General features: G+C 38.3%; 1 protein-coding gene across 1 annotated transcript; it reads right to left on the bottom strand.

Moving 5' to 3' along the window:
* Window positions 1-249: 249 nt before the first annotated feature.
* LOC310650017 (uncharacterized protein) lies at window positions 250-14981 on the bottom strand (the record flags this gene model as incomplete). Its single annotated transcript, XM_083378852.1, has 10 exons — window positions 250-929; window positions 1275-1376; window positions 2550-3584; window positions 3725-4039; window positions 5624-5812; window positions 6233-6547; window positions 6973-7074; window positions 8726-9139; window positions 11060-11086; window positions 14957-14981. The coding sequence occupies 10 exons, from the start codon at window positions 14979-14981 to the stop codon at window positions 550-552; spliced, it is 2904 nt and encodes a 967-aa protein (XP_083234978.1). The 3' UTR covers window positions 250-549.
* Window positions 14982-15576: the final 595 nt, after the last annotated feature.

Here is a 15576-nt window from a genome sequence, read left to right as displayed (position 1 = left end):
GGCCATTTGGAACTGTCTATTACCCAAGAATTACTGATAGATTATTGTTGGACCAAAAAAGCAGATATATTACTACAGGGAATTATTCTTTTCTTGGCTCTTGACTTTTCTCATTCAACCCCATTATGGATGTTTACAAAAACCACAGAAATAAATTACACAAAGTGCAGCTATTTTATGCAGATAATAATTGCCAATCTACATAGATGAATGAATGGGGAGCATCCAGGTTCAAATTATCTATGACTCTGCCATTTAAAATCCAGTTTTAATCAGTGAATCATATAATAAATGGATCATTCAGTACAATTACTTAAAAATTCATCTGACAATTTCTTAGTGCACTCTAATATTCAGTTCCATTTGATTTTGTATTTCTGACATAGGAATTATGAGTTTCTGATTATGACGTGCTTAGTACTGTAAAATTTGCACATGTTGATCTTAGCCATCTTATGGCACAGTTTCACTATGTAGATTTTTTGCCTCTCTGTATCTTGGTGGCATGAAGATCAATATCTTGCATTACAACAAAAAATCATACATTTTTCACTTCAGGGGAAGTTGATTTTGCAATTGATTTTTATCTTGCCCAGATGGAGATAAGAAGGACTGGGATGAGACATGTTGTACCAGAGATGGCAATATTCCAACTAGAAGACGTATAGAAACTGACAACTCAGCCAGATTATGAGCTACAGCCTCCAATTGGGAACCTTGATTCTTAATGGCAACAGAGACAGAAGCTAGTTCTCCATGGAGACCTTTCATTGTATGGACCAAGTTCCTCAGGACTTGTGATGAACAGCATCTTTGATCTGGTTTACTTTGTTCTTGCTTTACAAGACAGTTTGGGAATGATTCACAGTGTTCATAATAGGTGACAGGTTTGGCAGATGAGACATATGGACCTGATGTTTCAGTCAGGCCTAGTTTGATAGAGAAAAGAAACAACAACTTTCCAATATCCCAACATATGCCATTAGTAGCTAAGAGAACAATCCTTCCCAGCATGGTACTTTCTATATACATTGCATACATTGACTCAAAATTATGGAAACTAAATATCCCAAAATGTATGTTCTACAAAAGCATGTATGGGTTTGCAACTCCCAGTGTTGGTAGGGATTTCTATGATCTCCCAATTCATGTTGAAGGCATCAAGATAAGGGAGTCTGCTATGCAAAAATAGAGATGATCTTTTAAAAAAGAGCCTTTCCCTAGCCTAAGAATGAAGATTTATCTTCAGTACTTACATGTTTTTCATAATTTACCTTCAGAGTTGAATAAATTGTCCTCCAATTGCCCACTCATAGTTCCTGGACTTGGGTGCAGTTGACGTAAATTGAAAACATCATTGGAAATAAAGGTAGATTCTGGTGCAGTTGGAACATTTTATAGGAATATGAAATGAGAAAAAAAAGATTTCAGAATCTTGCAAAAAGCACATAGACAAAAATTCCAATATGTTTTGCTGGAGTTTTTTTACAGATTTCTTTGCAATCATTAGATCAACTCTTTCTCTAAAGAGAACAAGAAATGCTAGCAGTAGCTGCAACAGCAGTCTTGTACTTTTTACTCTGAAAGAGGAAAAACAGGATAAGTTCATAAGTGGTTCTAAGTCATGTATTTACCCATGGTTTACCTATGATTTCTTAATAAGCTACAAGTTTCTGGGTTTATGACAGCCAGTGTGATGTAATGGTTAAAGGAATTGGGTTAAGACTGAGAAGTCATTAATTCTAACCCTGCCTTAGGCACAAAGTCAGCTGAATGACTTTGGGATACCTACCAAAAAGATGGCAATGGTAAACCACTTTTAAAAATATTGCCAATAAAACTGAAGGGTCTTGTCCAGGTAATTGCCAGGAGACAAAACTGACTCAAAAGCATATCTTTCTTACTGTCTCACTATGTCTGTTTGTCTTTCTGTCTCTCTGTCTATCTATCATCTATCTCTGTTATTTCTTCTAAATTCTTCCTTATTCATTTGATGACTTTTTATGACCTTTGTACATTCCTAAATAAATAACATTTACTCTCATGTTTACAGATTCTCTTGTGATGGTTTCCTTTCAATTGTCTATAATTCTATGAGCTTTGAGGTTTGGTACTACCTGTATATATGGATTCATGAGCACATATCTATATGTAGGGAGGGGAGATTATAAATGTGCTACACCATTTAAATAACAATAAATCAAAATCAAACAAATCATATTACAATTCATTGTGAATTGTGACCTCAACCATTGAGTTGTTGAGGTAATAGTAACTGAGACAAGATTAGTTACTGCTATTACGTTTTGGGTTCTTTTTTTCTTAGTCTTTCCTTAGCCATACTGAATCACTGGTCAGTGAGATGGTGGCATATTAGATAGATAGATAGATAGATAGATAGATAGATAGATAGATAGATAGATAGATAGATAGATAGATAGACAGACAGACAGACAGACAGACAGACAGACAGACAGACAGACAGATATAGACAGACAGACAGACAGACAGACTTTTCCTTCAGGCCTTACTTTGGGACTGTTATTCACCTGTGGGCTCTACTGGATGGGGAACTGTACTTGATTCTTCCTGTTTTTCTTTATTTGATTTCTCTTCAGAATCTATTATTTTGGGGGTGGTTGTTTCCATGTGCTTCTCAGGTTGCAAAGTCTTTGTGGTTATTGGCAGATCCATCTCTTTTGTGACTTCCAATCTCTTTGAGAATTCAAACAATTCATTTCTGCCATAATCAGATGCACTTATGACTTTCTCAGGTGCCTGAATCCATGTGGCAGTGGTGCTATCCTGATTTTCAGGGAAGACATAATTGAATTCTGTGTTCTTTGTGGCTGGAGAAACTTCAGCATTGTAGATGGGAGGCACTCTCTCAGGAGCAGAGTTAAAGGATAGTGCAAATGGAGGTGGTTCTGCTCCTGATGGCCTTTCTAATTCAGTTTCTCTTTCTGATTTAATATCCCACATGGATAAGGATTTAAATTCTATGGATGGTGAAATGGGCATTTCCCTCAATTTTTGAAATGACAACATGATCTTTGAAGAACTGGCTGATTCCATCTCCTGCTGTGGATTCTCTGAATTATACATTATTTTATCTATGAATCCAGGAGTTGTTGACTTCATTTCTCTTTTAGATTCTCTATACCATGTGATGGAGGATGGCTGAATTTTTTCTGAGGAAGAAATAGATACTTTTTTCCATTTGTGTGTGGATAATCTTGTTTTAGGAAAGTTGTATGAATTTTTTTCCTCCAACTGCTGCAATATTTTTGGACTAAGTGTTGCTTTAACAATACCTGAAGGATTTATTGGTTTTGTCTCCTTTTCCAGTTCAATTTTCACACTTGGCATTTTTAAAAAAGGATCCTCAGTGTACCATTGATTGAGAGACTTTATATTTGATTCATCTGGAAATTCCTGAATGTTTGTGGTAATCTCTGCTACATCCATCACATTTTGCAGCTCTAAATTGTTTGGAGATACTGGCTTGGACGTGATATAAATTGGTAGTTCAGTTACCTTTGAACTACCAGTTGGTTTTTGAAACAACAGATGTTTCCACTTCCCTAAAATCAGAAAATGTTTACTAGTTATCATAGATTTACCACTTTCTTTCCCCATAACACTAATTATTTATGGCCATTCTCAGAAGCGAGGCAGATGGTCTCATTAAACATGCCTGAATAGAAATAGGAAAGTTCCTCACCTGTGCAGATGACAGAAGCATCTTCATGATGGTTGCAATTATGCTTCCCCCAAGGCTTAGAATGACAGTGCTTTATAATAAACTCTCTCCCAGTGCAGTTGACATCATCCAACCAGATAGGTCCAGATCCTGGTCCATACCTAGCATTGCCTGGACTGAGGAGTGGAGCTCCACAGCCCAACTCACGGCACACAACAGCTGCATCCACCAAATCCCAGCCATCATCACACACTGTGCCCCACTGGCCTTTGTACAATACCTCAACTCGTCCAGCACAGGATTCAGGGCCATCTGCAAGTCGCAGCTGCTGCTGGCCTGAGATACAAATAGTAGAAAATGGTTAAACAGAATTAAACATCTTCCATTACAACTGTTGTCTTGAGGAATAGGATTTCCCATTGGTGTGTTTACTTACAACAGAAAAAATATGTAGTATTTGAAGCAGTAGGAAAAAGATCCTACCTTGATTGGGGAAGGGAGGATAGGTAGACATTTGGAGAAAATAAAATATATGCAGTGCTTTATTTATCATGCTTTGGATATACAGGTGAAACTCGAAAAATTAGAATATCATGCAAAAGTTCATTTATTTCAGTAATGCAACTTAAAAGGGGAAACTAATATATGAGATAGACTCATTACATGCAAAGCAAGATAGTTCAAGCCGTGATGAGCTGTACGCCATAATCATCACAATTATGACAAATCACGGCTTGAACTATCTTGCTTTGCATGTAATAAGGCTATCTCATATATTAGTTTCCCCTTTTAAGTTGCATTACTGAAATAAATGAAATTTTGCACAATATTCTAATTTTTCGAGTTTCACCTGTAGGTTATTTCCACTTCCCCTGTTCTGACTCCTAGTGGATTAAACATATTAAACATATTTTAATCCATTTTTTCTGGAGTAGTTGAGGTGAGTTGAGGTGAATACTTTGTGAGTATTTAAGGACCAAACTAAATATGACATGATAGGGCCATCACTGGTTTTCCCATACAGATATACAGGCTCTTCCATAAATGATCTGTTTCCTGTTTCCAATGGGATAATTAAAAAAATTAAAATTTCCAAAGAGAATTGATAGCTTCTTTTCACCAAACAGAGACAGATCTAGACAGGGATGCAAACAAAATTGGAAAGACAGTGCAAACTTTATGGTATCCATGAGGACTTGGCTTGAATTATTGGAGGAACAGAGAGGGCACATTCTGTTCTCTTTTTATCTATTTTTCCTTAATTATAAGGAATTACCTAGAACATCAACAGCATGGGAAGACTGGCCAATATGTTTCAACAGTATAGTTCTGGTAGAATTTCATTTTAAATGTGAATAGTAATTCATTGCTTTTCCAGATAAGCCAATAGTTCACTAAACGGACTACAAAATTTCCCCATGTTACAAAGCTATTGTCACTGAGCACTACTTATTTCTTCAATGTACTATTTTGGGCAAATGGGGCACCTCTTACCCTAAATTGGCTGGCTAAAGCAAGTGATTACCTGATTGCACAAATTGTGTGTTAATGTTGTGGAAATTTGTGGTGAGGAGGAAGGGGTGAATGGGTTTATCTCTGTTTGATGTCTCTACCGCCCCATATGACAGAGTTTAAACATACTTTTTCTTTCTCTTGAGATGTAAAGAAAGATGCAAAATGCATTATATTATAATATTTAAGCCACTTTCTATCCCCTTTTGCTTTCAGTTACTAACATGTATATAACAAAAATTGGTCCTGGATATTTACTGCATCCTTTCCTAACCTAGTATTTTCCAATAGGCTGAGGCTTTAACTTTGAAGTTTCCAAATAGTGTAAACAAAGCCAATATGTTTCTACATATCATTAGGTTAGAGAAGGCTGAAGGCAGTGGTCATTTATTTCTCCTTCCTACTCACCATTTTCAGAAAGACCTCCTTTGGGAATATCCTCTGTGGGTTCTTCATTAGTCAAAGTTTCTTCCTCGATTTTTGTAAGCTGACTAGGATGTGGAATTTGATTTGGTGTCACAGACCAGGATTTCTGAGGAGCTACAGTCTTTGTAAGCATGGCCGTATGCTCTTCTATCATGGCAAGGGACATTGCACCTGTTGGAAAAAAACATCAATAAGTGACAGCACGTTTGCCATAGTAGTAATTCCACAATTCATATAGTCTTATATAAATGTATTGCCTTTGTAAGGGCTAAAAATACATGTAGCAACTTGAACTAGAAAATTTTATTAGCTTGATATAATGGATTTTCCCCAAAATAATACTGGGAAAAATTTGCTGAAGTGCTAAGCAATCTTCCTCCATTTCTTATCCTTCACATGTATTAGAACACACCTCACTGAATTAAACACCATCATAGTCACTTTAACTATACCTGTGCAATGATTTTGGGAGTTGCTGTCCCAACATCTCTAGAAATTCCTAGTTCTTTGTCTTATGGTGCTGCCCTCCAAGACCTAGTTTGCAATATGCCCTGGGAAGTGTAATTGTTATACGTGCCTTGTCATTCTCACCTGAACACACAGCCCCAGCATCTTCACTGTGTCGGCAGTTGTTTGTCCCCCAGGGACTGGTGTAGCAGTCTGCCAACTTTGACTCTTCTCCTTGACATTGCACATCATCCAGCCAGATGATACTGTTCCCCTCACCAAAGAAAGCACCACCTGGTGCAGCCAGAGCCTCCCCACAGTCCAGCTCTCGACATATGACGGTAACATCCAGAAGGTCCCACATATCATCACACACTGTCCCCCACTGCCCTTCATGAAATACCTCTAGCCGGCCAGAACATGGATTTTTGCCACCCACAAGTCTTAGGGCATGGTTTTCTGGACAAAAAAAAGGGAATTTAAGGCAGACACTGGAAGAGTCCAAAGCATATATGAAGATAGTTTGCCACATATGAAGTTCTAAAAGTAAAGATAATGTCTCCCTTTCATCAAGCTTGAATCTTTCTTACTTCAAACTTGAAGTCTACATATAAATTGTGAGTAATTTTTCTCCAACTTCTGCTTTTTTGATTGTTTTCTGTACAAAATTCTTTTAAAACATGAGATTTGGTACTATCACTCCTCCTTACTTGTCCCAAAATGTTAAATTTACAGATTATTTTAAGTTAAATGACTCAGATCAAAACCAGTTGTATAAAAAGGATGCAGGATTTTCCTACCTCCCCGGTGACCTTTTATCCTATTTTGTAGGTTGACAACTTCTGTGCAAACAATGGAAGTGTGAATTTTATAAATGTACTCACCCTCATTAGGTGTAGGCACAAGTGGACTTTTGGTTGCTACTGCCTCCATTTTAACTTTCTTGAAATGTGTAGGAATGGCAGTAAAAAGAGGGAATCGTTGTTCTGTGTAGAGACAAGTGGGAAAGAACATAGGTTCCATTGCTCCAGAAGGCACATAAAACTATAAAACTCAGATCTGCATATATTGATTTATTTAAAACATTTGGAGAGCTTCCACATCTTAAAACCAGGGTTTTTTTCTCCTTCTGTTCAATCATATCTGATTCTGAGAGTCTGCCTGGACAAATCCCTGGAGTTTTCTTGGCAAGATTTTCAGATATGATTTGCCATTGCCTATGGCTGAGAAAAAGTAACTGGCTCTGGTGATTTGTACCTAAGGTGGGGTTAGAATTCATGGTTTTTAGCCTGATGCCTTAATCACTATGGCTTAGGTGGCTTATACCCAACAATAAAAGCTATATATACAACTAAAACAAAAATCATACCCCCACCCCCACCCCCAGAAGAAAAGACAGTAATGGCCATTTTGATCTCTACTCCTTCCAGCACATGGGGGAAGAGCCAGGTCTTACAAGTGAAAATTAAAAAGATCTCCAGGGGGAGGCATTTCATAGGGCAAAGGATGCAATGGAAAGGCATGCTTTTGAGGACCCACAAGGTGACTGTACTTAAGGGAAGGAACTTGCAGCAAGCCTTCGAACATCTGGTGAGATGGGTAGATACCTCAAGGAGAGGCAGTTCTGCAGATTTTTCTTGGAAACAGGAATGGGTGCTTGAGGGGGTAAGCTTGCATTCAACTCTTTACATTAAGCCACACTTAGTAGAAAGCTCAGCTTTGAAGGAGGATTTAATCAGTTATTTATTGGTTAAGTTTCAAGGTGAGGACAGAGGAAGAGGTGAACTTCTCCATTAAATTAGATACCAGGAAAGTCCCTATATGAAAGCTAATAGTAGAAAGACTCCTTTTGTCCCCAACAAGCATTTGTTGTAACTTAAACATTTGTCTTTGTTTTTCAAATACTGATGTATCCTTGAAACTGATTGAAACAGCAATTGAAACAGCTGCTCTAAATAAGACTGCATAGAAGGAATCTCTGTGTGATAATCAATTCATCTTTTATAGATAGCTATGTGAAGAAGCAAACATTTGAAATTTTGTAAAGAAAGTGTAAAAATATCTGTAGTGTCAAGAACAGTTGTTACTTATGTAGAATATGGAAAAAGTTTCCTGTGTCTAAACAGTTGGAACAGAAGTTGGTTTTAAAGAAATGTGATGAAAGATCTTATTGCTTCATGCAATACTTCAGTTTTTCAGGGTGGGATTCAGGTAATGGTGAGAATTGTGTTGAGTTATCGTTAGTTGGGTAATCTTCTAGATCAAAAATATATATAAATTGCTTTGTACTCGCTCCCTGTTTAATGGATAGGTTTCGATCATGATATTGATTTTCAAAGTTAATAATTATTTAATACAATAAAGCTGAAAAAGTTTTCAAGCTGAAAACAATACCTAAATAAGGGAGTTACTAAGGAGAAAACCACAATCCTACCTAAAATGGCAGGGCAATTACTTTATACAAGCAGAAAGTAAAGTCCACACTTACTCACACCAATGATATTACCTAGCTGGGTAATGAAACATCTGCCAGCAAATAATCAAGCTCAGAGAACACCAAGAACTCCACAATAAATTACTTCTAATCTTCTTAAACAAGCATCTCATGAAAACAGTTGGGAGTAACAAGAGCCCTACCTGAGCAGATGGCACTGGCATCTTCCTCATGGGTGCAGATATGCTTGCGAAAGCCACGGTGATGGCAGGAAAGCAGGTGCCTCTCAGTACCCACACAGTGTACTTCACTGAGCCAGATAGAACCAACTCCTTCACCAAACCAGGCTCCATGAGGTGCTGAAAGGGCTTCCCCACAATTTAGTTCTCGGCACACAACAGCAGCATCACGCAGGTCCCAATCATCATCACACACTGTCCCCCATTCACCTTTGTGGAGAACGTCCACCCGTCCCACACAAAGGTTAGGACCTCCAGATAAACGTATCTGTAAAGCGCCTAGAGAGAAGGGGGGAGGGAGGGAGGGAGGGAGGGAGGAAGAGAGAGAGAGAGAGAGAGAGAGAGAGATCCACAGGGACACACGAAGCTGTTTTCTCTCTTCAATTTAAACAAGATACCCTGAATACACTACTTTTCCACAATCTTGAAATCTTTTCTCTTGAACTTATATCAACCGAGTTTTATCATTCAGTTAGTTGCTTTACATGATTTCAAAACCAGAATTAATAGATAAAAGCAATTATTTCTATAAAGAAACACATGTAAAGTAAGACATACTACAAGCTGGTAATTAAAATAATAATAATAAAATGATAATTTGTGATGTTGTTATTCTTATACAACCTCATGGAGAACATGGTATAAAAATTTAGGAGCCGTGGCCAGGGGGGCTTTTGCCCAGGTTCGCCTGGTGCACCAGTTACAGCCCTATCTGGACCAAGATGCCCTACGCACAGTCACCCATGCGCTCGTGACCTCCCGGCTAGACTACTGCAATGCTCTCTACATGGGGCTGCCCCTGAGGACCACTCGGAGGCTTCAGCTGGTGCAGAATGCAGCCGCGCGAGTTGTGATGGGAGTCTCCCGATACTCCCATGTAACACCTCTGCGAGCTGCATTGGCTTCCAGTTGCCCTCCGGGTGAGATTCAAGGTGCTGGTGATGACCTATAAAGCCCTAAAAGGCATGGGCCCGGATTATCTGAGGGAGCACCTGCTGCCAGCATCAATTTCCCATCGTCCTGTGCGCTCCCACAGGGAGGGCCTCCTCAGGGTACCGCCGGTCAAGGATTGCTGACAGGCGATCCCCAGGGGGAGGGCGTTCTCTGTGGGCTCGCCTGCCCTATGGAATCAACTGCCAACGGAACTCCAGACTGCCCCCGACCTTCGTTCATTTCGCCGGGACCTAAAAACCTGGCTCTTTGAGCTATCTGGTCTGGACTGAGGGGTTTAATGTTTTTAAATTGTGATTTTGATTTTTTGTGGCTAGACTTAATTTTATTTTATTTTAATTTTATATTGCATTGTTTTTAAATTTTGCCTTGTAAACTGCCCTGAGTTCTTTGGGAGTAGGGCGGTATATAAACAGAATTAATAAATTAATAAATAATAAATAAATACAAAACATGCCCTATACAAGTCAACGCATTGATTGCTCATCCTGGAAGCATGCTGACAAAGTACAACATGAACTAGTCTGGTCCACTCTGGTTTATATGTAAAATATAAGTCAAGGAAATGCAACAAAAGTGGATCTTGTTCCATTACTACAAACAAATTTGGTGATTTTTCTGTGGCTTTCCTAAGTAATATGCTGTATTACTGAAAATTCTGAGGCTCCTTTGAATTTGCTGATATTGCCCTCTTGTGGATGGCACCAATGTAATACCATAAATATATTTGGAAAAATAGCTTGAATAAAAATATGGTGGTGAATATAGATTATCGCGCAACTTAACATCAATTCAGCACTGTGTTTTTTGGTTTTTATTCCTTCAGCTGTAGGAATTCATGAAGATTTAGCAAATAGAGGACAATTCAATTTGTGGCTACAACTGGCCAATATTTCTGGTCAGAGTAATTTTTGCTTTAAAATGTCTGCCTCTGCTCAAGAAGTTACTAGCTCTTGCATTGTTCCTGTCTGTGCTCCAGCTACTACTATTCAAAATTATACTCTTTTTGCCAATTTTAATGTATGTACCACCTATGATACAATGTATTCTTGGGGCTCTCCAACTTATAGACTTAGGAAAAATGCTTTTTCTATGATTACTCCAAATGTCATTCATCATATAATATCATGTAATATTTAATTTTTTTTAATTTTTGTATGTTGTATTTTATTGTATTGCCCTGTACACCGCCCTGAGTCCTTCGGGAGAAGGGCGGTATAGAAATTAAATTATTATTATTATTATTATTATTATTATTATTATTATTATTATTATTATTATTATTGATCATCAATCTCAATTTGATCAGGGCAAATAGAGAGGTAGATAAGTTTTAATTGGTTTTACCTGTGACATGAAGTTTCAAGAAGACAACTGCAAAAACAAAGCAAGACAGGAATGAAAGCCAATACTCCTTACATTCTGGGTTTTACTTAGATGAATGAAATATTTTCAAGCCCTAGACATTCAGAAAGAATTTCTATTTTAGAAATATAGAAAGAGTTGCAAATAACATTAGAGGAAATCAGGTTCTTTCAAGTCAAGCTCACGTAGTGACTTTACTGATACGCTTATACAATATTTTTGGCAAGAGCACAGAAGTTGTATGCCATTGTTACTGTTTTCAGCTTGCGACCCTAGTTTATAGCTTTAGTATAAATAAATATATTAATAACTTTTGTAATTTCCAAGACAGCATATTCTAAGACAATTTATACTTCTCTGGTTTTGATTTAATTTCTATATCTTAAGGCACAGCTTGCTTAATAATTGCTTATTGAATAAATCTTAGTGTTTGTCTATAAGACACAATGGCTGAGTTTACAACTCTAAGCCATAATACTGAATTTGCTTGATCTTGTATCAAATATGAATCCAGACAATATTTCTTTTTTCTGTCTTAGCTTGTTGTTAATATTTTTTTCCTTACAGACTCTGCCATCATCAATATTTAAGTATTTTGCACTTTATACTAAAGAAATCTGATTTCCAGGAAAATATTCTGCATAAAAACATACAATATATTAGGACACATTGGAAAATTCATGGCATTGCGTTCTGATAATTTCTTCAGTTCATGAAACATACAATATATTAGGACACATTGGAAAATTCATGGCATTGCGTTCTGATAATTTCTTCAGTTCATGAAATAACTAGGGCTGATGCAGATAAAGAATTTAGCTTAGATCAGGGGTGTCAAACTCAATTTCATTGAGGGCCGCATCAGCATTGCGGTTGCCCTCGAGGGGCCGGGTGGGCGTGGCCTACTGGGTGGGCATGGCTAAAGTGCATATGGCCTACTGGGTGGGCGTGGCCAGCTCTACATCATTCGCATCAAGGGTGCCTATGGGGGCCTGGGCAGGAGTGGGACAGATCTGAGGGTCTCTGGCAGGAGGAGGGTCTCTGGGCCAGGGCCAATGCAGTGGGGGCCATTCCCTCACTGTTTCCAGGATGGCTTCGTGGGCCGCATGAAACCACTTCGCGGGCCGGATCCGGACCCCGGGCCTTGTGTTTGACATGTCTGGCTTAGATAATTGTAATATGGTTGACATTGGATCAGGCTATTTGCTATTTTTCTGTTCACTGCATAAATTGAGTTGCCAGTACCGAGATTAAAATATAACTAATATTCTATGAAGCTTCTATATGTGGAAACAGAAAATATGTCCCCTTTGTTTCAGGGAGAATTATCCTAGGCCAGTCCTGGATCTAGTTTAGTTCCCAGAGTTTTTTTCCTGGGACATCTCGAAGTCTGGCTTACAATCTTTCATTTAATGACTGACAATCACATAGTCCAGTTCAACACGTACTTCATATTCTCTTCCTCATCATTCCAAATATAAATTCACAATACAATGGTTTTATTAGTTATGCTGGTACTCTTTCTTAAACCAATTTCAATTCTAGCCACTGTCAATCACAGTTCTATCACATCAATCCTGCAAAGTAAGCTGACTTAGAAGCCGAAGCAAGTGAATTTCACATACCCAGCCATGATAATGAAGAACACTTTCTGAAATATCAGCACAAAATGGAACCAGAAAAAATAACATAAGTGGTCCTTACAACTTACAACTGGTCGTTTAGTGACCATTTCATGTTACAATGGACTCCCCAAAAGGTACTTACAAACCAGATCTCAAGTTCTGATGGCTGCCCACCCACGATGGACACAGGACCACACTTAGTGTGCTCTGTGACAGGCCTACATTTACAGCCATTTGCAATGTCCCATGGTCATATGGGTATAATTTACGTTTTTACAAAGAATTGGTGTTTGCAAAAACACCCATTAGGGGAAAAAATGGGATTCATTTGACAAACACATATTCATTTAATGATCAAGATTTCATTTAACTGCTGCAAAAATGGTAATAAAGTCAGATGGTCATGTAAAAATCCAGTTTATGACCATCATGGCTTATGACCATAACCGGCAGGCTCCTTTATGTCTGTAAGTTGAAAACTTCCTGTAAAGCTTTATTGTCTCAACAGCTGAGACAGATCTGCAAAAACCAATTGTTCTCCTTTCCCAAATAGATGATTTAAGATGAACAGACATTTTAAAAAGAAAAAGCAGCACAACTGTCTACATGTGTATGTTCTTCTTTATGTACAGGTAATCCTCGACTTACAACCATTCATTTAGTGACCATTTGAAGTTACAATGGCAATAAAAAAATGACTTATGGCTGTTTTCACACTTATATCCATTGCAGCATCTCTGTGATCCCCTAATCAAAATTCGGATGCTTGGCAACTGGCGCGTATTTATAATGGTTACAGTGTCCCAGAGTCACCTTTGCAACCTTTTCACATGCAAAGTCAATGGAGAAGCCAGATTCACTTGACAGATATGCTACTAATTTAATAACTGCAGTGATTTAATTACCAACTCTTCCAATAAAAAATGTAAAATGGGACAAAATTCACTTAACAATATTTTTACTTAGTAACAGAAATTTTGGACTCAGTTGGGATTTTAAAGCAAGGACTACCTGTAATTTTTGGAACAAATACATAATGGATTTCTGCCCATGTTTTTCTATCTGAGGAGATGGCAGGCATGTTTTTTATTAAAAATTACTTAGGTGCCTGTGAGTTCTTAACATTTTAATCCTATTCTCTGGATTTCTAGAAAAAAATTGCAGGGAGGGGATATATATACAGGAGGATCTGGACAGACTTGAACACTGGGCGCTATCTAACAAAATGAAATTCAATGGTGAAAAAAGTAAGGTTCTACACTTAGGCAGGAAAAATCAAATGCACAGGTATAGGATAGGTGGTACCTTGCTCAATAGTAGTAACTGTGAGAGGGATTTTGGAGTCCTACTAGACAATCACTTCAATATGAGCCAGCAGTGTGCTGCAGCTGCCAAAAAAGCCAACACAGTGCTAGGCTGCATTAACAGAGGGATAGAATCAAGATCACGTGAAGTACTAATACCACTTTACAATGCCTTGGTAAGGCCACATTTGGAATATTGCATCCAGTTTTGGTCACCACTATGTAAAAAGATGTTGAGACTCTAGAAAGGGTACAGAGAAGAGCAACAAAGATGATTGGGGAACTGGAGGCTAAAACATATAGGGAACGGTTGCTGGAATTGGGTATGTGTAGTTTAACAAAGAGAAGGGTGAGGGGTGACATGATAGCAGTGTTTCAATATCTCAGGGGCTGCCACAAAGAAGAGGGAGTCAAGCTATTCTCCAAAGCACCTGAAAGCAGGACAAGAAGCAATGGATGGAAACTAGTCAAGGAGAGAAGCAACCTAGATCTAAGGAGAAACTTCCTGATAATTAGAACAATTAACCAGTGAACAACCTGCCTCCAGAAGTGGTGAATGCTCCAACACTGGAAGTTTTTAAGAGGAGACTGGACAGCCATTTGCCTGAAATGGTATAGGGTTTCCTGCCTGAGCAGGGGGTTGGACTAGATGACCTCCAAGGTCCCTTCCAACTTATGATGATGATGATGATGATGATGACTAGATGGAGCAAAAAATGTTATTTTACTTCCACCCTCTCGTCATATAACCTGCTTTCCAAACTGTTGCAAAACAGCTTTAAACTACATTAAGTACAGCCAAGCCTATTAAGAGTGCTGATCTCTGGTGATCTGTGTTTAAAATAAATCAATCAATTTATAACTCATTAAGCTCACAAACCTGAAGCAGCTATTGCAGACTAAATTAACCCAAAAAATAGGGTAGCAGCCATAAAGCAAGCACTACTCACCCAGAAAGGACAAGGAGGACTGCATGATGTCAATGGCAGGATCAGCGAGTTGCCTGATTGCAAAGGCAAATCAGAAGCAATAAAGACAGAAGACCCAGGCTGTGAGTCAGCCAGGCAGAAAAGAAAGTAGGAAACACCCCTGCTTTGCCCTGGGTCATATAACTTCCAATCTGCAGCCTGGGAAGAAAAGAACTAGGCGAAGGAGGAGAAATTCCCACAAGACTAAGCCTGGTATGAGAGTCATATCTGAGACATTTCTCTAAACCTTTTCAAGACAGCCACTTAGGAGAGACCTAAGCTAGATTGTTGTATCTGTCGAAGAAAAACTTTAAAACTCATATTGATTATGCAGCAATTATACTAATGTGTCTAGTTTGCTCCTTTCAAACTTCTTAAAACCATCATTTTTCCTGAAACACAGCTTCTAATTCACTTATATATGTGAATCCTGGCCAGAAATAGACACAATCTTTCCAAGATGTCCTCTCATTATTTCTCACATCATTTGTGTTTTTAGCTGTGGAACATAATGCTTTTTCCATGCAGTGTTCCAGAGTCATGTAATTTCTATTTGCATCCTTCCCAGCCAGCTTCTGACAAGTAAAGTCAATGGGGAAGCC

Source organism: Vipera ursinii (assembly GCF_947247035.1).
Source record: "Vipera ursinii genome assembly, chromosome: Z".
Lineage (NCBI taxonomy): Eukaryota > Metazoa > Chordata > Lepidosauria > Squamata > Viperidae > Vipera > Vipera ursinii.
Note: the sequence above shows the minus strand (reverse complement) of the source record. Positions and strands in the feature narration are given on the sequence as shown.